General features: G+C 37.4%; 2 protein-coding genes and 1 pseudogene across 4 annotated transcripts in view; 2 read left to right on the forward strand and 1 right to left on the reverse strand.

Annotated features, from left to right (window-relative positions):
- The window catches only part of LOC148755737 (nuclear pore complex protein Nup153-like), a 44035-nt gene extending 31842 nt beyond the window's left edge, over window positions 1-12193 (forward strand). Inside the window, exon 5 of the mRNA XM_088791360.1 lies at window positions 12015-12193. Within this exon, the coding sequence (XP_088647486.1) occupies window positions 12015-12179 (165 nt within the window). The 3' untranslated portion in view covers window positions 12180-12193. The remainder of the gene's footprint in view (window positions 1-12014) is intronic.
- A 1726-nt stretch (window positions 12194-13919) lies between these two features.
- LOC141572141 (nuclear pore complex protein Nup153-like) overlaps window positions 13920-27763 on the forward strand; it is a 45199-nt gene continuing 31355 nt past the window's right edge. For 2 of the 3 annotated variants that reach the window (XM_088791357.1, XM_088791359.1), the window contains exons 1-5: window positions 13920-14041; window positions 14400-14533; window positions 14614-14742; window positions 23968-24066; window positions 24336-24392. In XM_088791357.1, the coding sequence (XP_088647483.1) occupies window positions 13972-14041; window positions 14400-14533; window positions 14614-14742; window positions 23968-24066; window positions 24336-24392 (489 nt within the window). In that variant the 5' untranslated portion in view covers window positions 13920-13971. The remainder of the gene's footprint in view (window positions 14042-14399; window positions 14534-14613; window positions 14743-23967; window positions 24067-24335; window positions 24393-27763) is intronic. The other variant, XM_088791358.1, reaches the window with a different exon arrangement.
- On the reverse strand, window positions 22039-22600 carry LOC148755738 (transcription factor BTF3 pseudogene; annotated as a pseudogene).

Below are 27763 nucleotides of genomic sequence, written 5' to 3' on the forward strand. Positions count from 1 at the left end.
TGTCTCTTGATTGGAGCATTTAATCCATTTACATTTAAAGTGATTAATGATAGGTACATAGTTATTGCCATTTTTAAATTTGTAGTTAGATTGTTTTCATCTTTCTTCTACTTACAGAAGTCCTTTTAGTATTTCTTGCAGTGCTGGCTTGGTGGTAATAAATTCCTTTAGCTTATTCCTTTCTGGGAAGCTCTTTATCTCTCCATCAACTTTAAACGATAGTCTTGCTGGATAAAGCAATCTAGGTTGTAGGCCTTTGTTTTCCATCACTCCCTCCTGGCCTTCAATATTTCAGTAGAAAAGTCATTTGATAGTCTAATGGGAGTTCCCTTGTATGTAACCCTCTGTCTTTTTCTTGCTGCTTTTAGTATTCTCTCTTTGTCTTTAACCTTTGCCATTTTAACTATAATGTGTCTTGGCGTGGGCCTGTTTGGTTTATCCTGGTTGGACCTCTCTGCACTTCCTGGGCTTGTATGTTGGTTTCCTTCATCAGGCTAGGGAAGTTTTCGGATATTATTACTTCGAATATGTTCTCAATCCTTTGCTTCCTCTCTTCACCTTCTGGTATTCCTATGATGCGCATGTTGTTGCGCTTTATGTTCTCCCAGAGGTCTCTTAAACCATCTGCATTGTTTTTTATTCTTTTTTCTTTCTGTTATTCTGTTTGGGTGATCTCTGCTAACTTGTCTTCTAAGTCGCTGATTCAATCCTCTGCTTCATCTAACCTGCTGTTAATTCCTTCAAGTGATTTCTTTATTTCGGTAATTGTGTTCTTTAGTTCTAACTGGTTGTTCATTATGATTTCTACATCCTTCTTTATGTCGTCTCTAAGCTCCTTAAACATTCTTATGATCAGTGTTCTGAACTCTGTCTCTGATAGGTTGGTTACCTCTGTTTCATTTGGTTCCATTTCTGGAGGTTTCTTCTGTTCTTTTATTTGGGACATGTTTCTTTGTTTTCCCATTCTGGCTGACTCTCTATGTTTGCTTCGATGTATTAGGTAGATCCCCTAGAGTTCTTAGTTCTTGCTGGGTTATCTTATGCAGTATGTGTCCTTTATATTTGACTTGCACTACTTGGTTCTTCTCCTCTGCATGTGCTCCAAAGGTGACTCTTGTGTTATGTATATTGTCCTGTTAAAGAAGATCTTTAATTGCTTTTCGCTTGTGAGTAGGTGGGGTTAACTCCTAGTCTGACTAGTTGTGAGACTTGGCTCTGCCCACTGCAGGGTGTTCTGCTGCGTGAAGGTGTTCTGCTGCATGAGGGCTGACCACTTAAATGTGATTTGGCCTCTATGGGCTCTTGTGCCTGTAGAGAATTCCCTCTGGGTGTGTCACTTGTAGTTCAAACCCAGTAGTACTCTGATTTGGTCTGTTGTTGGCCTCTGGGTGTGTTGAACCTTGTGCCTCTTAAGCTGGGCCGTGGTAGGGCAATTTCAGAACAAAGCAAATCACCAGGCACAGCAACAACAACAACAAAAAAGAAAAACTCAAATACCTTCCCATGTAAAAACAACCGATAACCCCCACTCAACACAGGCAAAGATATCAAAGATATAAAGTCAAAACAAAACAAAACAAAAAGCAGTGCCAGTCTTGGCTTAAGCCCACCAAGTAATCTCCAGGTTGTCCTCTGCTGTACCAAAGAGTCCTGTGTGTATTGTGCAGGCAGAGCCGGTCACCTGGTGACCAGAGTGACATTGGGACTGCAGATTTTGATGCGTGGGACTGAGGGGTGTGAATGGTAGTTTCTACAAAGTCAGTGCAGTTTCTGCCCTTGCCTGCACATATGCGCACTGAGAGTAGCCCCACCAGCCCTGTGTCCAGTTCTACTGAGTCTTAGGGCACTTCTTCCGTGTGTGTGTGTGTGTGTGTGTGTGTGTGTGTGTGGCGGGCGGGAGATTTCTGAGCTGCTGAAAACCCAGAGCTGCATCTGCCGCTTACTGCTGATCCCTGGGAGTGCCTCTGCAGTTGTAATTGCCCTGCCCTAGGCAGGCTAGAATGGGTGGGGGCTGGAGATGGAGCGGTGGTCTCTCTCCCAGCCCAGCCATGTCACACTCTTCCCGTAGGCCAGAAAAGGTGGTGGCCGGGCGTGGAGGAGTCTCTTCTCCCCTAGCCCAGCAAAAATCACACTCTTCCCAGCCTCTTCCCTGGGTCAGAGCTGCACACCAGTCTTCCCAGAGCCTGAGCACTAAGGCTCCTCTGTAATCTGACACTACTCCTCAGTTCAGGGGCCAGTTTAAGTCTCTGGAAGGGCGGAGGTAGGATTGGAAGAGCGGGGGGAGGGGCTTAGGTATGGAGTTTGTGTCCTTTGTGCTGCCTAGGGCCCAACTGGAGGTCTCACTGAGGTTATTGCCTCAAATGCTGGATATGCTGCCCCCTGGGCGGAAGAGATCAGCTGTGGGACACAGGGAAAGAGCCTACCTCCTGGCTTTCGTGTTCTCTGTTCCGTCCTGGTATCCCCTGTGTCTCTGCAGCAGCGGATGCCGGCAGCGTTTCCACCGTTGCAGATGCGGGCCGAGTTTCCACCGCCGCACATGTGGGCCGCGTCCCCACAGCCGCAGATGCGGACCACGTTTCCACAGCCACAGGTGTGGATCACGTTTCCACAGCCGCAGATGAGGACTGCGTCCTCACAACCGCAAATGCAGGCCGTATCCCCACTCCGCTCCCTTCCCTCTTCCCCTGCTCACCCAATTTGTCCACCTTCAAGTAATCCTTGCACAAGTCTCTTAGCTGTTCTGCGTGATGAGCAGAGTCCTTTGATCGGTTATAGATGTCCCTTTTGTGATAAGATCCGGAGGAGAACTCAAAAAGTGCACCCCGCTGACGCCATTCCTATGACTTCTTCCTCTTGTAGAAACTTTTTAACTTTAGGTTTTAATTTAGTCCTATGATTCCTTTGAGATAATTTTTGTATGTAGTATGAGGCATGGGTCCAGATTTATTTTTTCAACATATGAATGTCCTATTTTTCTAGTATGATTTGTTTTTCTAATGTGATTTCTCAATTGAATTGCCTTTGCATGTTTCAAACATCAGTTGACCATATCACAGCTCTATTTCTGGACTTCCTATTCTTTTCAATTGATCTACTGTATTTCCCTGAAAATCAGACCTAACCAGAAAATAAGCCCTAGCATGATTTTTCAGAATGCTCGTCATATAAGGCCTACCCCCAAAATAAGCCCCAGTTAAGATCATCAGCCTGACGGATGCATTTAGTACTTCCGTTGCAACACAGGATGGAAGTATTGAATTGTAAAATAATAATATTAATATATAATTAAATATAAATAAATAATATTGATAGTAATACTTAAAATAAGGGATAATGTAAATTATAATTAAATATTTGTAAATACCTAAGCGGGTGACTTTGGATGAGAGGTAAACAGATGAACTTGAGACTTATTGCCAAATGACCAATCGGAGTACAGATACAACGTGCGACTAATGTGCACACTTGACAATGAATGGACATGCCTGTGTTGAATATGAATCTTCATAATTCAATACGTCCTGTGTTGTAACGGATGTACTTAATGCACTGATGTGAAATAAAGCAATGTGAATTTTGGTGCCTGAAATTTTTCGTGGCTTTTGGACCATCATTCTTAACTGTCATCATTTTTGTTGCCACTCCTGTCTTTTAAGTCTTCAGTTCACAATTGATTTAATGGTAGGTTTAAAGGGAATAATATTTTGACCCACAGACAAGATGAGTGCATAAAGAAAGAGCTATTCCATCAAGTACAAGAAAGGAATCATGGAGGACTCCTGGAGTAAGAATCTTACGGCTTTCTGCAAAGAGAAGTTGGATCTCCGAATGGTCCGAAAATGGCGAGCAGAGTATGATAACCTCAATCAACAGGTAGACGAGGGAAATGCTTTGAAGCGCAAGTGTGGATCAGGTCGGCAACCATTATTTCCTGAGCTGGAATACATCATCTGTGAATGGATTGCTGACAGGAGAGCAAAGGCTTTCGTCGTGTGTAGGGCTTATATTCAAGCATTTGCCATTGCAATGGCACCACAGTTAGAAATGTCCCCAGAAGAATTCAAAGCATCACAACACTGGCTGGATGGCTTCCTTCAGCGATATGAACTGTCTCTAAGATTGACAACACTCTTCAAGCTGGAAGATACTGAAGTTATTAAACATGGACTTGTCTTCAAGTCCTTTGTTGATGGCATCGACTTTTCTACATACCAACTCCCCAACATGATTGCTATGGATGAAACTGCAGTGTTTGGGGGCCAATGATCTCAAACTACAGTTGATCAGAGGGGTGCCTCGTCAATCTACATTCCCTCCACTGGTTACAAAAGTGCACGTGTTACCTGTATTTTGGCAATTCGTCTGGATGGAAAGAAAGTCCCACCTCTAATCATCACTAAGGGCAAGAAAGATAAGATTGAATGTGTTTCGGGCATTTGTGTTCTTGAAACCAAAAAAGCCTTGTGCACACAAGCATTTATAAGGAAGTGGGTCAATTTAATGCTGCTACTTGTTTTGCGAGGTGGCCAAAGACGTCTGCTAGTCTGGGATTCAGCCAGCACTCACAGCGCTAAAGACGTGAAGAACTTCCTTGCAGAAAGAAGAATAGATCAAATAATGATTCCCGCAAGAATGACTGCGCATCTCCAGACTCTTGATATTGTAATAAGCAAGCCATTCAAAGACCATTTGCACATGGAAATAAATGACTACATTGAAAATAGAATAGAAAGAAATCAGCGTAGAAACTTTGTGAAGCCTATCCTGCAAGAGGTCATGACTTGGGTGAAGAATTCATGGGATCATATCACTTACAGTTGTGTTGCCAATGTACTACGAGCAGGCTACATGGACAAGAAATGCTCATTTAAGGAGAACTCCATTGCTGGACATGAGAGATTGGGGCCAATGGTTCTACATGAAATGGAGTCGCCAGAAATTCGAGTCGGAATTTGGGTTTGGAGAGTTATGACGATGTTCCAGAAGAAGATGACATGACTGTATTTTAATAAATGTAGATTTTTGTACATGAATAAATGAATAAATGTAGATTGTTGTACATGAAGAAATGTAGACTATTGCACAGGTAAAAAATAAGACATCCCCTGAAAATAAGCCCTAATTCATCTTTTGGAGAAAAAATTAATATAAGACCTGGTCTTATTTTAGGGGAAATACAGTATATATTGATCTTTTCACCAACTCTGAAATTTCTTGCTTGCTATAGCTTTACAGTAAGTCTTGAAATCAGGTCCTGTGAGGTCTCCAGCTTTGTTCTTATTTAAGCTTGTTTTGGCTCTCCTACTTTTTTGCTTTTTCATAATTTTAGAATCACCCTATCAGTTTTTTACAAAGTCTACAGCAATTATGATTGGGGTTGCATTGAGTCTAAAGATCAATTTGGGGAAAATAAGCATCTTAAAAAAAAATGAGTCTTCTGATCCATAAAGTCAATATGTCTCTCCATTTATTTAGTTCTTTCTATATTTCTACCAGTGTTTTGTAATAGTCATTACACAGGCCTTGCACTTATTTTGTTTGTTTTATACCTGTAAGTAGCCTATTAAATAAATTAAATTTGTAGTTAAAATAGCTTTTAGCAAAGAAAACTTGAGATCCACGTAATGTCCCTGGAGAATTCTACCAAACATTTAGGACAGAAATAACACCAATTCTCGACAACCTTTCTTGTATACCTCCCAGCACATTCAGGAACCGACATTACCCTGATAACTAAATCCAAAAACATTATAAGAAAGCTACAGACCAGTATTTCTCATGAATTACAGACACAAACCTTCTCAAGAAATATTTGCAAATTGACCCAGCATAAAAATATGTAAAAACTTACATCATGGTCACATGGGAGTATGTCATTGGAATGTAATTTCATTTAGCATTAGAAAATAAATATTATCTACCATGTAAATAAATAATAAAAAGTGCATGAACATCTCCCCAGATGCCTTAAAACACATTTGACAAAATCTAGCATTCATTCATAATGAAAATTTTCAGCAGAACTAGGAACAGGTGGAACCTCTTGGATGTGATAAATGGTGTCAATGGAAAATGTTCAGCTAGAATCATACTAATGTTGAAAGACTGAATACTTTCATCCTAAGATTAGGAAAGAACAAGGATGTCTGCTATCACTGCTGCTGTGACATGTACTACAGATCCTAGCTAATGCCAGAAAAAAGAAACACAGGGTGTACTTATTGAGAAGGAAGGACTGAAATGGTTATTAGTCATAGACAACGTGCTAATCTGAATAGAAAATCTCAAGTAACTACAAGAAGAACTTATAAGTGGGTTTAGCAAAGTCACAGAATACAAGGTCAATATAACAAAATGAGTTATGTTTACATATAATATTAGCAGAGAACATTTAAAAATTGTTAGTTTTAAAAATAATACCAATTTTAGGTAAAGTGCAGCATTCTTTTTTGTCCTAAGATATTCCTGAAGCTCATAAAACTTCTGTTTTGTGTATGTGTTGTTATGGTGCTTATGTTCCAGATTTTGACATTTTAAAGATGAAGGAGTAATGATATTTTTAAGCCTGTAAGTTTTTGATTAGGAAATCATATAAAGATGACAATCTATGACAGACGTTGAAATTGCATAGAAAAAAGTATATATGATGATTTGCCTTCTATTCAGAGTAGTTTCTTGTTTTCCTGAATAGAGGATGCTTTTATAAATAGTTAACAGTAATTTGAGTCTTATTTCTGAGTGTGTTCATGAAGGGCAATATTTTATTTCACAAAGTGCTAACTGGATCTTGTAGTCACATGAAGCTTTTTCTAAAGCTTAAAGTGGATTATAATACTTTTTTAAAAAAATTATTTACAGTTAAAATAGTTCAGTGTGTTAGTAGAAGATAAGATGATGCCAGTCAATGATTCATCGGCTTGTCCCAAGTAAAGATCCTATTCCTGCTGCTTCCTCCTTTATTTTGTATACGAAACTCTTTACTTTTTATTTCTGAGTTCTGAGATACCGTATGAATCATCCTCAACACTGGCTCCCAGGTGTTTATCGTTGACATTTGGGATGAAACTGTGCTTTTCCTCTCTTTACTGCGGTGTAGAGTGGGAAGGTATATTAAATGTTCTCATTTCCATTTTATGAATTAGTGAGGTAAGGCCCTGAGAGGTCCATGGCCATTACAATGCAGTGACAGTGCACACTGTCACATATTCCTAGAGGATTTTGATACCTCATGTTAGCCAAAGCCTCTGGTCTGAACAGCAATCCTAGATGGGCACCAAATTCTTAGTAAGACTTACGTAGAATATTGCAGCGACCCTGAAAATATAATGAATGTTTGGGATCAGATGGAGAAACAGTATTTAAAGTAGTTGTTATGGTTCAATTTTTCAGATGTTATCAGCTAGTTATAGAAACCGGGTTGTAATTTGATTATCATAATGTATCATTTTGATTGCAAGTGTTCCCAAACTACTTTGACTCGTGGAGGTCACTTGGATGTTGAAATATTATAGTGCATTCTTGAGAAAAGGAAGTGTTTCTATTGCAATTTCTAAACATTGTTTGTGTATTAAAGGGTACTTGTCTATTCTTTACAAGGTTGTATCTTTAACTCCAATTTTAAGAAATTTGAAATGCTACCTATTAGGAAAGAGTCTGTGTACTTAATGTTTTTCTATTAAAATTTGTGAAACAAGTCCACTTAAAATTTTTAATTTTGATTGCAGTAGAGTCTACCGTGTCTTTGTTTAGTTATCTTGGAATTTACTTTAATAAATACTATTTAATACCTGGAATAACTAATATTTTAATACCGTTCTACTTAATCCAGTGGTCTTTGATTTAAATATCAGGGATAAACAGATGAAGGTAATGCTAGAATGTTCTACCAGTTATCTCAATTTTTCCCATTTAACATACTTGTAGCTGGCAAATCTGTAGAGGGGTACGTGCTGTCTTACCATGTTTTTCTTATTGTAAAGGTGATGTGTCAGCTAGACGGGTAGAATTTCAGTAAACACATAAGGCAAAAAGGTTGAAGTTGCTGATAACACATTAATCCTGTTTCACTTAGGACATCCATTCTGTTTAGTAAATATTTTCCTTTTCTGAAAATGTGTTTTGAAGTTCACAGTTCCAACAGATAATACAAGGTTTAATTTTTGGGCACCAGTAACAAAACAGATGAAAACTAAGCAACTCAATACACAATCTTATGGTGTGACTAGTTCAATAGCTTGGCAAATATTCCAGACTTTAGAGAAGATGTCAAGTCCAGTAGCAGTAAATTTTTAAATTCACAATTAAATGCAACGGTGTTCTAAAATTTGAGTTTAATGAAGAATCTTAGCTTTGTTATCATTTCAAAATTAACAGGATGCAAAAAGAATTCCACAAGTTGCTATTGCTCCACTGAATTCTGTAAGTTGTTTTTAAACTTTTTACGTGATTTGTTTTTTATATCTTGGTAATGAAAGTCCTATTTTTCACAGTTTGCCATCTATTCTAATATATTTTGTTTTTCAGCCTGTTGATAGTTACCACCACAGATTATTGAGCCAAAAGGCAAAAGGGAAGACTTCTTTTGCATTTATTTTTGTAAAGTGTGAGGACTTTTGCATTATTTATTTTTAAGTCATCAAATGCACAAACTGAATTTAGTTGATCGTCATTAGGGAACATGTATGTGAAACATAAGATGTTTTCCATGACTTTGTTCCTCTTGTGCACACGTTACTTAGCATATTGCTGTATATGTAGTAGATGCTCATGCAGTATTTTGTGGATATTTGGCATTCCTGTCTACATCATCTTGGCAGTCTTTTCGAGTAACTGTTGTTATCTTTGGATAAATAAAGAGAAGAGTGAACAGAGTTTGAAGTGCTTAGTCTCCAGACGTTCAATGAACTAAAGTGCTTACTGAACATAGTTATCTTTGTAAACTTTCCTCATTAATAATCATATGTCAATCTGCTGTGTGTAATTGATTTCAAATTGACATGTCTTCCATCGGTCAGCCCAAAATACTGTTTCAAGGTAGCAGAGCTAATACACAATAGAATATAGATTATATCATGATAACATTTTTATTAATGTATTTTGTTCAAATTATCTTTGGAGTTTACTGTGGGAAAAATAAAATACTCTATAGCCAGGGTTATAAAGGTGTATTTTTTGTCATTTATATTTGTAGCTGTTTAAGTTTTGTTCTGGAGAAGCAGACAAATTTCATTTGTGACTTCTTTATTGACCCTTGAGTTTTGGAGGAGTATATTTTTGCCGTTAAGTAGGAGATCTTGTAACATTTTCTGTTGAATGTGACATAAGATTTGATTGAAATTGTGGTGTGTATTAGTATATATTTTCTTCATGTCTGTTGACATTTTACTTTGCTGGCTTATTTATAGGGGGAGGTATTTGTTTTTTATTTTTTCTTTATCTCCTCTTTTCCTATTTAGCACCTTTGTCCTTGGGACTCAGACTCATCAGAATCATGACTGGTTTGGTAATTTGGACTTTCTACCTTAAGGCCTGTTTTGTGATATTTTATGTTGGGGGCCTTGGCTCAGTTACTGGTCTTGAGGGTCTATTTAACCTTTTGTTTCTACTTGTTGGTGGGTTGGAGTATTGCAAAGGGAAGGACTAGATCAATGTATCTAACCCGTTGAAAGAAAATGTCTTGAATGCTATTTATTATACATTGTATAAACTTTTCTAGTTTTCTTAGCAAATTGCTTTTATTTTGTCATTAAAGCTCTTTATGTAGACATATTAACATTTAAGAAATGGGTTATTTGTCTTACATTGTTTAGGTAAGGAATTGTGATTAACACAGCATGAGCTTGTTCTTTAGAGAAGTTCTTAAATACTCTGTAAAATGTGTGGGCCTCCCTTTTTGAAGTCTATCTCAGTAGTAGAAAACCATCAGCTTGGTTTGGTGTTTGCCTGATAACAGGTTTGTAAATTTTGCCTATTTCCCTTTGGTTTAAGTTTTGAAAGATATAATTGCTAAGATCTTTATCTGAATCTCAGTCTGATACCTGTAGCTCAATTTTAGCCATTTCACAGATTTGTGTTTCGTCTGATTTTGCTATAATGTGAAATTTTGTGAGTAGTGGTAGTTAACCGTTTGTTTATTTTAAGTTCGTGTACCATTGAATGACTTGGACAGATGTTTACACCTGTGTAACTCGAAGCCTACTGAGATGTGGAACATTTCCAGTCCTGCAGAAAATTCACTCATGCTCCTTCCCAATCAATACTCATTGCCTCTTGACCCAGGGCAACCAGTATTCTCATTTTTCCCCACTATATATTTTTTTCGTATTCTAAACGTTCATATCAGTACAATTATTCAGTATGTAGTGTTTTCTGCCAGGCTCTTTTGAAAAGCTGCTGTGAAGATTCTTGTACCATTTTGTGGATACATGTTTATTTCTCTTGGGTAAATACCTACAAGTGGAGGTGCGAGTAATAGTTTAAAGTCCCCCCAACAGTATGTGAACCTTTCCATCACTCTGCATCCTTACTAGTAGTTGGTTGTCTTCTTTTAAATTGTAGCCATTCTGCTTTGTATTTGCTGCTGTGTCATTGTAATTTTACTGTGCATTTCCCTCATGACTAGTAATGTGTTCTTGTTTATGTGCTTCTTGGCCACGTGCCTGTCTTCCTTTGTGAGGTCTCTCTTCAGAACGTTTGCCCTTTAAAAATTTGTGTGGCTTTTAGTTTAGAGTTATAGCAGCTGTTTGTAAATTCTAGACACAATTACTTTGTTTGATACAGGCCTTACAAATATTTTTCTCCCAGTCTGGCTTGCCTTTCATTTTCTTGACATTATCTCTTGATCAGATGTTTTATATTTTATGAAGTCTGAATTTTGTGTATTTTTCCCATTATTTTTACTGTTCTATGTGTTCTAAGAAACCATTGCCTCTTTCCAGGCTGCAAAGAAATACTCCTGTTATCTTTTAGAAGATTTTAGTAGTGGTTTTATGTTTTCTCTTATTTCCATTTTGATTTCTCATGTGATTGTAGATTATTGTGATCCCTGTTTAATCATGACTTTAATGTTTTAAAACACATCGAGACTTGTTTTTTAGCCCAGTGTACAGTGTGCTTGATGAATTTTGGTGAAGGTATATTCTGTAGTTGTTATATACAGTGGCCTCTAGATGTCAGATAAGATGACTGATAATATTTCTTACATCTTTCTTCTTGCTGGAAGTTTCTTTTCTTTTCTTTTTTTTTTTTTTCCAGTGGGTAGTATCTGGTTAGTCTTTTAAAATTGTTGAGATATAGGAGTTAATATTGTCTGTTTTCCATTTGGTGAATTTGTCTTTTCCCATTAATTATGTCAATTTTGGCTTCATGTCTTTTGAGGCCCTCATGACAGCCTGCACCTTACATTATTATGGCTCCTCGGTGATGTCCCCATGTTAATATGACTACATGTGTGTTTTAAAACAATCTTTTGAAATAACTTTTTGTCTTCAAAGTTACTTCATATGGTATTCATATAGACAGCCATTCCATTACTAGAATATGATTTCTTTTGCTTACTAATCATGGTTTGTATCTTCTCCATCCATTTACTTTTAGCCTGTGTCTTTATAATTATAGTAAACCTCTCATTGGCAGCATATATGTGAGTCTTCCCTTTTTGGTTCTTTCTATCTTTTTTTTTTTTAAGATTTTATTGGGGAAGGGGAACAGGACTTTATTGGGGTACAGTGTGTAATTCCAGGACTTTTTTTTTTCCAAGTCAAGTTGTCCTTTCAGTCTTAGTTGTGGAGGGTGCTGTTCAGCTTCAAGTTGTTGTCCTGTCAGTCTTAGTTGTGGAGGGCACAACTCAGCTCCAGGTCCAGTTGCCATTGCTAGTTGCAGGAGTCGCAGCCCCCCATCCCTTGCGGGAGTCGAACCGACAACCTTGTGGTTGAGAGGACGCACTTCAACCAACTGAGCCATCTGGGAGCTCAGCATCAGCTCAGCTCAAGTGCCATGTTCAATCTTCGTTGCAGGGGGCCGAGCCCACCATCCCTTGTGGGATTCGAGGAGTTGAACCGGCAACCTTGTGGATGAGAGCCCACTGGCCCATGTGGGAATCGAACCAGCAGCCTTCGGAGTTAGGAGCACGGAGCTCCAACCCCCTGAGCCACCGGGCCGGCCCTCTTTCTATCTTTTAATATGAATGTTTATAATTAATGAAATTATTGGCATGTTTGGGTAAAAGTCTACCTTTTGTGATTATTTCAGTTACTTGTTTACTTCTTATGTTCTATCTCTTTGTTTTACTTTGTGGTTCCTTTTGTGATTACGATGTATTTCCTTAACTCTTTTACAATCTACTTTGTGTTAACATTGTGCCACTTCTTGTACAAACTTAAGAATCTTGCCCCTTTATAGGCTGATTTATTAGTCCTTTTCCTTGGTATATTATGCTTACTTCTTATTTTTATTATATTTAGATACATAGCCTATAAACCCACAGCATATAATTTTTGCTTTATTTAGTTATATGTATTTAAAGAAATTCATAGAAAAACAATGTGTGTTTTTTGTTGTTGATGATGTTGTTATGTATCCTCAGGTATTCTTTATTTTTTCTGGAAATCTGTGTCTCTATTTGGTCTCATTTCTCTTCAGCCTGAAGAACTCATAAAGCAAGTTTTATGGCAACAGATTCTCTCAGTTTTCTTTTATCTGAACGTGTCTTTATTTTTCCTCTTTTGGGAAGAGGTAGACTTACTGAGGTGTGCTTTATGTATAATATACTGCGTCCATTTGAAGTTATGCAGATTGTTTTAGTTGCAGTGAAGTTACCTGAACTCAAACCCTGTCTGCTCTGTGGTGGGCAGCAGCCGAGACTCTTTAGTCGGAGTTGGCTGCTTGCTGTCCGTCCATCTTCCACTCATGTAGTTTACAGGTCTGCCAGGTATTTGAACAGCTAACATGCAGACCGGAGGCTCCTCTCCTGTGGCTCTTCAGTCATGTATCTCCCGTTATTTTCTAGATACTGTGGTCACCTAGTTTGTCCACTGATTCTTCAACCAACACATTGCTGTTTTCTCTCTGCATTTCAAGTATCCAGTGGCCCTCATAAAGAGAACTCATAAAGAGAACAAGAAGCTCACTCAGTGCTTTTCTCTTCTTCCAGGTGTCATCTCCCCTCCAATTCCTGCTTGTTTTTGTTTGCTCTTTAATGTTTTCAGATGATTATTTTAATATTTAGGCCTTAGATTCTAATTGTTATGTCAGAGATTGGGCAGATATGAGCTACTCTACCAATAGCTGAAGCAGAACGTCTTTTGTTTGTTTTTAATCTGTGTCCATGAGACTTGGGGTGGTCTTTGCTTTATTAGGGTAAAACCAAGGCAGTTCCCCAAACTCATGAGAAATAAAGTTTTTTAAATGCTTGTTTTATATGGTGTGACCATATATAACTTTGCATTTCATAGTACTACCACCACTGTGGCCTATAATTTTCCCCCTCATTTTCACAGATTAGGAGTTTGGTACTTAGAACAGTTAGGTTCACAGGCACATGGCTGGCTGGTGGTACAGCTGGGATTCAAATCTATTTCAGTTTTTTTGATTCAGGAACTCACATTGTCAATTAACACTGCATGGTGCTACCTTGACATATTCTCAATTTACCTCTAAGTATATAAATTCTACCTGAAAAAATGTAGAGATAAAAGAATGACAGAAAAGATGAAGTATATTATTATAAAACATACTGTATTCTAGGAAATAGAAGGACCAGTATTCCTGAGAATCACTCTACCCATGAGTAGTTCTTCATGGCCTTCCTTCAATTTCAGTTTCTCTGTTTTGACTTCTCCTCCATCTTAGAACAAATGAAATTAAATATATTTTTTTGACTTGAGTGAAAAAGCTCTCTAACGAGATTTGTTTAAAAGTAATTTGACACTTCAAGGTTCACTTTTCTCGTGACAGATTGGATATACAGTTAGTATGTCTGTTGCAAAAAGAGCAGAACTTTCTGGATCTAGTAGTGTTTCAGAACCAGTTACAAGTGGTTCAGGTAAGTAAAAATTTCTCATAATCTTTACATGAAAATACTTGCATATATTAGATTAGTATTTCAAAAGCTTTAAGTTTTGGCATTTCCTATAAATGCCTTCATTTGAATGAAATGAGCTCAGAAAAATAAACAGGATGTAATATCAACATTTTGACAATGCTTTTTAGTAATTAACCTCAGAGATACTTAGCTCCCTAAATGTCAGTGTTACAGGTTGGTCATGAGGAGAATAGTGACAACAGCAGATTCATCCATTGTCTTTATTTAGTCATAATTAGATGACAGTGTATTATTAAAATGAAATCTCATTCCCCGTAGTGGTATTACTGAGCATTACATATTTTTGTTTCGTATGTAGCTGTTTCAAAAAACACTGCAGTGCCAGCTCTGTCGTCTGCAGACACTGATCGTTATCATACACTCTCCAAGCACACTGCCACCAGCTCCAAAAAGCCAGCATTTAACTTGGCAGCTTTTGGAAATGTTTCCCTGGTAAGTATTAATTGGAGTTGATTCAATCACATTGGTATTGAGTGCTTATGGCTGATAATTTACCGTGTGTTTCCATGCAGTCAAATGGGGAATCTTCGATCCTTATAAGAAGTGAGCTTGGAGATTCTCCTTTTTACCTTGGCAAAACAAGGTATGGTGGGGCAGCTGCGGTTGTCAGACAGCCTAAAGTACGAAACACACCATATCAGGTTGGTTTGAATAGGATTGATAACGTTTTATTTAAAAATAGTTGTTAGGTAACTGTTGGCACTCAAATAGAATTTTGGTTTAGTTAATCTTTTGTAAAATGCAAAAGGTATTAGAAAATTCTTTTCATTTAGGGACAGTATGAACATAATTTTAGATGTCAGTGAACATTTTATACATTAGATTTGTGTATGTTTAGGATGTGTGATGATTAATTCCTTTTTGAAAAAAATAATTGAGATATAAGTTACATGTAGTAAAATTACCCTCATGAGAAGATTTGAATTTGAGATAGTTTTGTATGTGGTATGAGGCATGAATCCAGATTGATTTTTTAAACATATGAATGTTCACTTTCTCTAGTACCATTTGTTGAGAAGACTATACTTTCTCCATTGAATTGAATCTTTAAAACATCCGTCGACCATATTGTGGCTCTATTTCTGGACTTCCAATTATTTTCCATTGATCTATGTATTGATCACTTTGCTGACATTGAACTGTCTTGATTATTATACCTTTAGAGTAAGTCTTGAAATAGGTCCTGTGAATCCTCCAACTTTCTTCTTGTTCAAGCTTGTTTTGGCTTTCCTAGTTCCTTTCCTTTTCAATAATTTGAATCACCCTATCAGTTTTCTACAAAGTCTACAGGAATTTTGATTGGGTTTGCATTGAGTCTAAAGACCAACTTATGGAGAATAAAAGTCTTAACAAAAAAGAGTCTTCCGATCCATAAAGTCAATATGCCTCTCCATTTATTTCTGTCTTTTTACATTTCTACCACTGTTTTGTAATAGTCATCACACAGGCCTTATTAGTTTTATACCTATCAGTAGCCTATTCAATAAATTGAATTCATAGGTAAAATACCTTTTAGCAAAGAAAACTTCAGGCCCATATAACTTCCCTGGAGAATTCTACCAAATATTTAGGACAGAAATAATACCAATTCTCCGCAACCTTTCTTGTACATTTCCCTGATCATTCAGGAACCAACATTACTCTCATAACAAAAACCAAAGGCATTATAATAAAGCTACAGACCAGTATTTCTCATGAGTTATAGACACAAAACTTCTCAACAAATATTAGCAGATCTATCCCAGCACATATAAAAAGTATATCATGATCGTGTGGCATATGTCCTGGGAATGTAAGGTTGGTTCAGCATTGAAAATTAATGTTATCTACCCAGTAAATAAAGAATAAAAACTACATGAACATCACCACAGATGCATAAAACACATTTAACAAAAATCCAAAGTCCATTCATGAGAAAAATTTTCAGCAGAACTAGGAACAGATGGAACCTCCTGGATGTGGTAAATTGTGTCTACAGAAAATCTTCAGCTAGCATCATACTATTGTTAAAAGACTGAAATCTTTCCCCCTAAGATTAGGAAGAGAACAAAGATGTCTGCTATCACTGCTGCTGTTACACGTACTGCAGGTCCTAGCTAATGCCAGACAAAAGAAACACAGGTGTACATATTGGGAAGGAAGGAATGAAAGGCCTCCTAGTCATAGACAATGTGCTGGTCTACATAGATATTTCCAAGAAAGTACAAGAAGAATGTGTAAGTTGGTTTAGGAAGGTTACTGAATACAAGGTCAATATAAGAAAAGAGTTATATTTACATGTATACATTAACAGAGAACATTTAGAAATTGCTAGTTTTAAAACTAATACCCGTTTAAGGTATATTGCAGCATTCTGTCTTATCCTAAGAGTTTCTTGAACATCATAAAAATTCTGTTTTGTGTATATGTTGCTATGGTGGTTACGTTCCAGATTTTGACATTTTAAAGATGGAAGAGTAATTATATTTCCAAGTCTGTGGGCTTTTGGAGAGGGCAATTGTATAACGATGACAATTTATGACAGATGCAGAAATTTCATAGAAAAACGTGTATTTGAAGATTTGTCCTTAGAGTAGTTTCTTGTTTTCCTGAATAGAAGATGCTTTCATAAATAGTTGATAGTAATTATGAGTTTTATTTCTGAATGTGCTCATGAAGGGCAATATTTTATATCAAAAAGTGTTAAGTGGATCTTGGAGTCACAGGGAACTTTTTCTAAAGCTTAAAGTGGATTATAATGCCATTCAAACATTTTTTTAAACTGAAAATAGTTCAGCATGTTAGTAGGAGATGATGCCAGCCCACGATTAATAGATTAGTTCCAAGTCACAGTGTATACCCACGACTTCCTCCCCCATTTTCATTAATAATTGCATTAAATTTAAATCTTAGTCTTAGAAAAACATTTTTTTTTCTTAATTATGAAGCCTGAGGAGATTCCCTACATATCTCCATTACATTTTTAATTTTAAATAATATTATTAAAAAGTGTTGGGGAGGCTGTGGAGAAAAAGGAACCCTCATACACTGTTGGTAGGAATGCAGATTGGTACAACTTCTCTGGAAGGCAGTGTGGAGGTTCCTCAAAAAATTAAGAATAGAATTACCATATGACCCAGCAATACCCCTCCTGGGTATCTACCCAAAAAACCTGAAAAGAGTTATCCATAAAGACATATGTGCTCCAGTGTTCATTGCACCTTTATTTACGGTGGCCAAGACATGGAAACAATCAAAGTGTCCTTCAATAGATGAATGGGTAAAGAAGTTGTGGTATATATACACAATGGAATACTATTCGGCGGTAAGAAAAGATGAAATAGTACCATTTGCGACAACTTGGATGCATCTTGAGATTATAATGCTAAGCGAAATAAGTCAGACAGAAAAACTAGAGAACCATATGATTTCACTGATATGTGTTATATAAAACTGAAAACAGCAAAGGAACAAGACAAACAAATGAAGAAACAAAAACTCATAGATATAGACAATAGTTTAGTGGTTACCAGACGGTAAGTGGGGAGGGGGATTTTAGAAGAAGGTAAACAGGGTCTAATATAAGGTGATGGAAGGAGAACTGACTCTGGGTTGTGAACACACAATGTGAGATATAGATGATGTATTACAGAATTGTATACCTGAAATCTATGTAATTTTACTAACAATTGTCATCCCAGTAAACGTTAATTTAAAAAATTATATATAGAGATAACATACAATATTGTATTTATTCCAGATTTACATGCCTAAAGAAGTGATCACCCTAAGTCCAGCCACCAGCTGACACCATAGCATGCTATCACATTATTGTTGACTCTATTCCCTATGCTGTACATTACATCCCCATGACTTAGTTGTTTTATACCTGGAAATTTGGACTTCATATTCCCCTTCACCTTTTCACCATTTTTCATTTTTTATTACAGTTGATATTCAGTATTATTTTACATTAATTTTAAGTGTACAGCATAGTGATTAGAAATCCATACAATTTAAGAAGTGCTCCCCTAACTAGTCTAGTACCTAGCTGGCATATGTACGTAGTCATCACCACGTCACTGACTATATTTGTACTCTCTATGCTTTACCCCACATCTCCATGACTATTTTGTAACTGCCAATTTGTACTTCTTAATCCATTCACCTTTTTCTCCCTGCTCCCCACACCTCTCCCATCTATCACACCAGCAAATCTGGTATCCATCTAACACCATTCATAGGTATTAAAATATTACTGACCCTATTCCTTATGCTATACCCTATCTCCCCATAACTGCTTTATAACAACCAGTTTGTACTTCTTCATCTCTTGCCTTTTCTCGCTCATCCCCAAGCCCCCTCCCATCTGGCAACCATCAAAATGTTTTCTGTATCTATGAGTGTCTTTATGTTTTGTTTATTTTGTTCTTTGTATTCCACACATAAGCAAAATCACATTGCATCTATCCTTCTCTGTCTGACATATTCCACTCAGCACAACACCTTCCAGTCCATCCATTCCGGGAAGATGGCAGGAACCCTTGCTTCCCTAACTGAACAATAGTCCATTGTATACATGTACCGCCTCCTCTTCATCCATTCATCCATTGAGGAGCACCCAGGCTGCCTCCACATTGTGGCCATTGTAAACAATGCTGCAGGAAACATATGGACTCACATGTCCCCTTACAGTAGCATTTTGGATTTCTTCAGATAAACACCCAGAAGTGGGATTACTGGATCCTTGTTTGTCTCTTGTTAATATGTTTGTCGTAAGGTCTATTTTATCTTGTGTAACTATTGCTACCCAGCTTTTTTTGGGTTTTTGGTGTCCACTTTCATGAAATAACTTTTTCCATCCCTTTACTTTCCATCTGTGTGTGTCTTTCCATCTGAAGTGAGTCTCTTCTAGGCAGCATATGTAAGGGCTTTGTTTTCTTATCTATTCAGCCTTCCCATGTCTTTTGATTGAAGCATTTAATTTGTTTACATTGAAAGTAATTTTTGATAGGTTATGTTGCTATTGTTATTTTATTATTCATAATTTTTATTTTTTTCTATCTTAAAGAAATTCCTATAAATTCCTTTGTATACTAGTTTGATGGTGATGAACTCCTTTAGCTTTTTCTTGTCTGTGAAACTCTTTATCTGTCTTTCAATTTTAAATGACAGTCTTGCTGAGTAGAGTACCCTTGGTTGTAGGTTCTTGTTTTTATCACGTTGACTATTTTGTGCCAATCCCTTCTGGCCTGCAAAGTTTCTATTGAGAAATCAGCTGATGATCTAATGTGAGCTCCCCTTTTTTGTTGTTTTTTCTTTTTATTTATTTTAAGTGTGTTTTTCCAGGACCCATCAGCTCCATGTCAAGTAGTTGTTTCAAGTTAGTTGTGGAGGACACAGCTCACTCTGGCCCAGGTGGGTGTGCATCCGCCAGCCCTGGTGTTACCAGCATCACACTCCAACCAACTGAGCCAACTGGCCACCCCGTGAGCTCCCTTTTAAGATAGTAGTTGCCCTTCTCTTGCTGCTTTTAGGAGTACCATTTTAATTTTAATGTGTCTTGGTGTGGGCCTGTTTGGGTTCATCTTGTTTGGAACTCTCTGCATTTCCTGGCCTCGTATGTGTATTTCCTTCACCAGGTTAAGAAACTTTTCTGTCGTTATTTCTTCAAATAAGTTCTCAATCCCTTGCTTTCTCTCTTCGTCTGATACCCTTATGATGTGAATGTTGTTATGCTTGATGTTATCCCAGAGGTCTCTTAAACCATCCTTATGTTTTTGGATCCATTTTTCTTTTTGCTATTCCCCTAGGGTGTTTTCTGCTACCTTGTCTTCCAAATCGCTTATTTGATCCTCTGCTTCATCTAGTCTGCTGGTGATTCCTTCCAGTGCATTTTTCATTTTATTTATTGAATTTGTTATTTCTCACTGGGTCTTCATTATGGTTTTTGTGTCCTCTTTTATGCTTGCTATCTCTCTGTTGACGTTCTCCCTAATTTCCTTGAACATCCTTATTAACCATTGTTTTGAACTCTATCTGGTAGGTGCTTGCATCCATTTCGTTTAGTTCTTTTTCTGGAGTTTTCTCCTGTTCTTTTATTTGGGATACAGTTCTTTGTTTTTTCATGTTGGCTGCCTCTTTGTGTTTGTTTCTATGTGTTAGGTAGGTCTGCTATGTCTCCCAGTTTTGGTCGAGTGGCCATATGTAGTAGGTCCCCTATGGGGCCCTCGCACAATCTCCTTGGCCATCTGCTCCACCTGCTTCAGGAGTGTCCCTTGTGTGGGTTGGGTATACCCTCCTGTTATAGTGGCACCTTGATTGCTATTGGCATGTCAGTGGATGGGTTTGATCCTCAGGCTGATTGGCTGTGGGGTTTGGGCACATGCACAGCTTATGGGCGCTGTGTGGAGGGGCTCAACTCACTGATTGGGATTTTCCCCAGTGAGCTCTCGTGCCTATTGTGACCGCCATTTGTTTCTGCCTCTTGTAGGTCTAATTGGGTTGTGCTCTGCTGTGGTCTGAGCCAACCTCCAAGTATATTGGTTCTGTGGCCCCTTGGCAGGGGGCTGCGGTGCAGCCTCAGGGCAGCCCCTGCCTGTGTCCCACTGGGGACTATCACGTAGGAGCCACAAAGACATCTGTGTTGGGTCACTCTCTGCTCTGGAACTTGCATGCGTGGTAGACGCCACCCTGTGTACCGGGGACGTCTACCCCCATATCCAGGTCTGGAGTAGTTCCTCAGAGAGCCAGGACAGCCTGAGGCCTGCTGCCACCTGCCAGCTCTCTTGTTTCAGACAATGATAAAGCTTTGTGCAGTAAGCAAGTTGGGTGAGGCAGGGCCTCAGGGAGTCACTAGAGTGGGAGGACTTGTGGTTACCAGGTGAATGTAGATTCTGGTTTGGTGCCAAGGCTGAGCCTAGAGCTACTCAGCAAAAGATTCAGAGCACACCAAGCCCAGTGGACACCCATTGGGTCCTACGGACTCTGATAGTTGTCTAAGAAAGAGTTCAATGTGGGCAGGTCTGGCTGTTCACTGAAAAAGTGACTCTGGTGTTGGAGGAGTTGAATGGTCAGGTTTCCAGCAGAGGTCCTCAGACCAATTCAGATTCACATTTAGCTGTGTGGGGGTAGAGTTGAAGAAAGCCCAGATGGTGCCTGCCTGGTGCTTGTACAGGGAAAATGAAGAATGTGCTCTAGCCCTTGTTCTAAAGCCACAACCCTCCGACTGCCCCCCATATGCCTCTAATGCCCCTTAAGTCACCCTACCTCCACTGGAGCCCAAGGTGAGAGCCTGGGAGTGAGAGAGTCTGTGTGCATAGTGTTTTAGTCCCAAGCAGAATGTCAGAATCATCATTGTTTTCTCACAGCCTGATGATGTAGGGTCTACTCTTCCCGGCACCTGGGCTCCAGGCTTGAGAACCTCGTTGGACCAGGGATCCTGCACACCTTTGGGGGAATCTCTGTGGCTGAGATATCCCTCCTGATTCTCAACCACCTAACTGAGGTTTGGGAACAGTCTGTTTAGCTTCTCCTCCACCTTTACCAGTCTCCACGTGGCTTCTTTATATTTTCAGTTGTAATACTTCAGCCAGACTGCAGATTGTTCTCCAGGTTGATTTTCTATACTTTAGTTTTAATTTTATTGTGTTCCCAGAAGGAAGCAGGCCCAACGTTTATCTACTTTGCCATCGTGGATCTATTTCAAATCCTATACTTTTTTTTTTTCTTTTTAACTTTATTAACCTTTGCTTCAAACTTTATTCCCAAGCTTCTTCACCTTAATTAGCTGCAAAGAATGATTTGTGTATAAGCAAAAACTGAAAAGAGCTGCAGTGTCCAAGGGGCTTGGGCTTAAAAATATTAGAGATTGAGATTTTATCAGATCCATGAACAAAATTTAAAAAGCAGTCTTAATATAAAATATCAGCTCCCAGTAATTTCTTCAGGTTTTCTTCAGAAGTTGACTCAGTTCAGTTTGCTTCACTCTTGGAAGCCTCATGAAAATTCTCCACAAGATCTGGAACTTCATCATCATCCTCCTCTCCGGTAGCAAGTGGTGCTTTTCCACCCACAGATTGTTTGGGCAGAGCTTCAGCCAGTCTCCTTAAACTAGTCAGACTATCTGCACCGAGCTTGTTTAAGATGCTGGGTAGCATTTCTGTCAGCTGCTTGGTCTCAGCGTGGCCTGTGATGGTGAAAGTATTCTCTGCCAAAGAGATTTGAACTTTAGGTTTGTTAAAGTGGATCCCTGTTCCTTGGTTTGTGAACATATTCACCTCTTCAGTACCAGAGACATTGTTTACCCCTAACTTCTTTAAAGAGAACTGAAGTTTTTTATCATCTGCTGTAGCTGTTCTGTGAACCACCTTCTTCTTTCTGCGCGCAGTTCCTTTTCCACCAATGCGCACTTGTGCCTGCAGTTTGGCGAGTTTCTCCTGGTTCATGATAGTTTCTTTCATCTTGTTGGAGAGGACACGGGGCTGCGCAGGGGACTGGGGTTGGCGCTCAGGGGATCTTGGGAAGACCAGCTGAGAATAAACTCACACGTGGGAACACAAGATGGCAGCTAGAGTACTTGTTTTTTCTAACTTTTATTTCTTCATATTAGTTTGAGGTTTACAAAACAGAATAATGTTTAGGCATTTACACCCCTTCTAAAGTGATAACCCCTCCCCAAGAGTCCTGTACTTTTGAATGCTTAATCCTGAGATAGCACAAGAATCATTCTCAACACAGGCTTCCAGAAGTATATCGTTGACATTTGCGATGAATCTATTAGTTCTTTCTTCATTTGCTGGAGCCTTAGAGTTGGAAGGTATATTAAAGATTCTCTAATTAATTTCTATTTTATGGATTAGTGAAGTGAGGCCCTGAGAGGCCACTGGCCAATGGAATCCAGTGACAGCACAGACTGTCATTTTTTCCAAAAGTTTTTTAATATCACCTCATGTTTGCCTCTGTCCTGAATGGCAATCCTTCTTGGGCACCAAATTTTAAATAAAATTAATGTAGAATATTGCAGCTCCTCTGAAAATATAATGAATGTTTGGTACCAGATAGACAAACTTTATTTCAACTAGTTATTGTGATTCAGTTTTTCAGATATTATCTGCTATTTATAGAAACTGGGTTATAATTTGTTATAATACTTTTTCTATTTTATATTGAGCATTATCAAACTACTTTCATTTGTGGTAGTCACTTGAAATGTAATGCAATCTTGAGAAAAGGAAGTGTTTCTATTGGAATTTGTAAACATTATGTGTGAAAGAGTACTTGTCTCTTCTTTATAAGGTTATTTCTTTAACTTCCATTTTAAGAAAGTTAAAAATCCATTTATTGAAAAACAGCCTGTTCCTTTAAAAGTTTTCTTCTATTAAAAGTTGAGACACAAATCGTTCACAATTTTTAATTTCCATTGCAGTAGAGTCTACAGTCTCTTTATTTATTTATCTTGGAATTTACTGTAATTAATACATTTTAATACCCAGAATAACTAATATTTTAACACAGTTCACTTAATTAAGTGTTCTTTGATTTAAATATCATTACCTTGATAAGCAGATCAAGGTAATGCTAGAATGTTCCATCAGTTGTCTCATATTTCCCATTTTACATAGCTGACAGATCTTTAAAGTGGTGCAAGCTGTCTTACCATGTTTTTCTGATTGTAAAAGTAATTTCGCTGGCGGAGAATTGCATTTTCAATAAATAAAGGAGAAAGGTTGAATATATGATTAATGACACCACCCAGAGATAAGTTGTTAACACAATATTCCTATTTCCCTTTCGACCTCCATTCTGTGTTGTAAATATTTTCATTGTCTGAAATATGTGCTGTAGAGTTCACAGTTCCAACAGATAATACAAGGTTCACTTTCTAGGTACCAGTCAGAAGACTGATGAAAACTAAGCAACTCAATACACAATCCTGTGGTAGGATGAGTTTAACAGCTCGGCGAATATTGCAATCTTTAGAGATGGTAAGCCCCCTCCTGGTAAAATATTTAAAATCACAATTAAATGCAACAGTGTTTTACAGTTTGAGTTTAGTGGAAAATCTTAATTTTATTATTGCTCCAACATTAACTGGATGCAAAAAGAATTCCATTTGTTGTTTTTGTCCACTGAGTTCTCTAAGTGGATTTTCAAACTTTTTATCTCTCACTTAAAGATACATTTTTATATATTGGTGATAAAAGTCATATTTTTCAAACTTTGCCATCTATTCTAATATATATACTTTTTTCAGCCTCTTGATAGGAATGGGATGGATATCAACACATATTTTCAGGCCCAAATGCAAAAGGTAAGACTTCTTTAGCATTTATTTCTATAAAGTGTGAAGACTTATTTATTATTTATGTTTAAGTCATCAAATACATAAACTGAATTTAGTTGATAGTCATTAGGGAACATGTATGAAAAATGATTTTTTTCTTTGACTTTGTTCCTCTTGTGAGCACCTTACTTAGCATAATGCTGTATATGTAGTAGATGCTCATGCAGTATTTTTTGGATATTTGGCATTCCCGTCTTCAGGATCTCAACAGTTTTTATGAGTAACTGCTACCTTTGGATAGCTAAAGACAGGCTTTAACAGAGCTTGAAGTGTTTAGTCACCAGACGTTCAGTGAACTGACGTGCTCACTGAATGTAGTTATCTTTGTAAACTTTCCTCATTAACAAACATATATTAATCTGTTGTGTGTGATATAATTACAAATGGGCAAATCTCAATCAGTCATCCAAAATACTATTCAAAAAAAGTAGAGCTAATAAAAATAGAATATAGCTTATATCTTGCTAACCCTTTTTAGGGCATTTTATTTTGTTAAAATTAGCTTTAGTGGTTATTGTGGGAAGAATTAAGTGTTCACTAGCCAGGGTTAAAAAGACTAAATTTTTTTAGTTATTACTGTGACTGGTTAAGTGTCCCTCTCGGGAAGCAGATAACCAGATCCTTACTTGTGGAAGCATTTATTACAACACCAAGTTCCCCCAAGAAGTAATTGATTAAAATTATCATAAATCTCTGAATTATTTTGGGGACCTTATTCAAGATATGAAAACTTATGAAATTTTTACCAAATTTTTGATGCATAGGAGAAAGTTAACATTTACTTTTTCTTGGGATAGTGTTGCTTCTCAATTTTCGGAATGACCTAGACGCTTGCATTCTGGCAAGAGGGAATCAATCCATTATTAGTTTCTGTTAGGGGATTAGTATAGCCTTATTAGCTGCTTTTCTCAGACTCCTATTTTATATCAGATTTCTTAAAAAGTAGTAAATTTTAAAAATTGTGCCAGAATACATGTTCTCATGAAAAAAATTTTTTCTTACTGTTTGTGTGCAGTACCAAAAACATTTTATTAATGGGTGTTAGGAAGTATAAGGGCCAAAACATGATATTAAAGCTCATGGTTCATGATAAAATCAGAAGAGTCTGCAAAACAGACCGTGTCACCGAGTTGTAGGATCACACTTGTGGTGAGACTGAGGGAAAAACCTCTGAGTCTTTGCCCTGAAACCAGTGCTGTTCACAGCTGGTGCTGAGTGAACAGCCTGTATTCCTAGTATTACAGTCTGTGGACAGAGGAGAAGAATCTCTTGGTTTCAGACTCATCTTAAACCCACAGGATTCTACTCTGATTCTATGTAGCCAGAGACCATTAACAAAACACTTGTGAACCTGATAATAAAGACAGTTCATGCTAAGCTTTGGAATTCTAAACACTACTTTACTAAAGAGATTTCAATTGTAAGACTTTTGGTTTGGTTTTTAAATCACAGCAGAAAAACATTAAATTGGAGAGTAATTTGCTCACATTTTAAGCTATTAAAATATTTTCCTAGTTAGTGTAAAGGTATCTTATTTGCAGCTGAGAAAATTTAGATTGTACTTTGAAGGAAAATGTTGCAAAATCAATTGCAATTTATATAGTTAGTTTTTATATTTGAAATTCATCCTGTAAAAGCTTAGATATGTGGAACGGTTTTGAATAGAGTTCCGATGTTGTGTGTGTGCACGTGTGTCAAGGTCATTAAGTCTAGAATAAAATAGTCTGTGAAAACCATTTTTGAACTACACACACACACACACACACACACACACACAAATCTAAACACACGTACCCACACCCTTTGGTTTTATTACTATCAGTTTTCTTATTGGTATTTGTTTGCATTCCCTGGGTATTTCTATAGGAAGTACTCACAGTCTGTAGTTCACATTAGGTATTGCCAAATAATTATTAAATTTGCACCACTGTTATATATGAAAATTAAATTTCATGTTTGATTTCATTTTACCTATAAGGCGAACTCTCAGTATCCTCCTGTTCAGAGACTCATGACCCCAAAGCCAGTCTCCATAGCAGAAAATCCAACTGATTATTTTCAGCCAGATCTGACCACATCGAGTGAATTAAGAGCACTAATCAAAGAACATAAAAACCACAGTGTGACTATGTGTCTATTTTCACTTGTCTTCGAGTATAGATGAAAATGAACAAGAATAAATAATGTAAAACACAAGCACTGTACCATCTCAGTCTACCAAGTAGATAATGCATACACTTTGTGAATTAGTGATAATTATGAATTAGTATGGGTTTATAATGGCTGGCACCTCAATCAAATCGCAAATTATCGTTTACTGGTAAGCACTAGTATGTACTCATGGTTTAGACTAAATAATTTTTCTAGGTTTATTTATGTATGTACTTTGCGTTGGTGGACTACCACATATAAATTTCAGATATCACATCTTTCAACTCTGAGTGCTTTGGCATTCATTTTCTAAGTCATTTCTTCTGTATTATCACACATAAGAAACTAATGCCAGTTCCTTCCTAATATTCTCTAATATCTTGTCTATGTTCAGATGATGTTTATAGCTGTATTTTTTAACCAGAATACAAGTTTTACACATTGCTTTCACTTTTGTCTTTCTAGACCTGAAATTGTCCCTCTCACCACATTATTTTTATTTTTAACTCACCTCTTTATTGGGATATAATTCAGATTCCAAAACATTTACCTATTTACCTATTCTGTGGTTTTAGTGTATTCACAGAGTTGTTCAGCCATCACCATAGTCAGTTTTAGAACATTTCCATCTCCATTTTCCTGACCCCCAAAAACATGTACCTGTTAGTAGTGATCCCTCACTCCTACCCCTCCAGCCCTAGGCAACCACTGACCTGTCTCTGTAGATGTGCTTATTCTGGACATTTCATATAAATGGATTCTCAAAATATGGGCTTAATTGTGACAGGCTCATTTCACTTTGCATAATGATTTCAAGGTTCATCCATGTCATAGCAAGTATGTGAACTTCATTCCTTTTTATGGCTGAATAATATTTATTTGGATGTGCCAGATTTTGCTCATCCATTCAGGAGGAGATAGACATTGGTGTTATTTTCACTTTTGTACTATTGAATAGTCCTGCTATGAACTTTTCTGTAAAAGTTGATTTTGGTGTTGTTCTTGTTGTTTTGGTGAACATATATTTTCATTTCTCTTGGGGTTTGTAATCTAAGAGTGGAATTCCTGAACACATTGCTTTTTGAAGAGACCAGACCAGTTGTCTTATACAATGTCCCACAATCTGGGTTTGTCTGTTTTCTTGTGTCATTTAATTAAAGTGATTTTTTTTTTATTTACATAACATC

Source organism: Rhinolophus sinicus, chromosome 14, assembly GCF_057876585.1.
Source record: "Rhinolophus sinicus isolate RSI-liver-muscle chromosome 14, RSI-T2T, whole genome shotgun sequence".
Taxonomy (NCBI): Eukaryota; Metazoa; Chordata; class Mammalia; order Chiroptera; family Rhinolophidae; genus Rhinolophus; species Rhinolophus sinicus.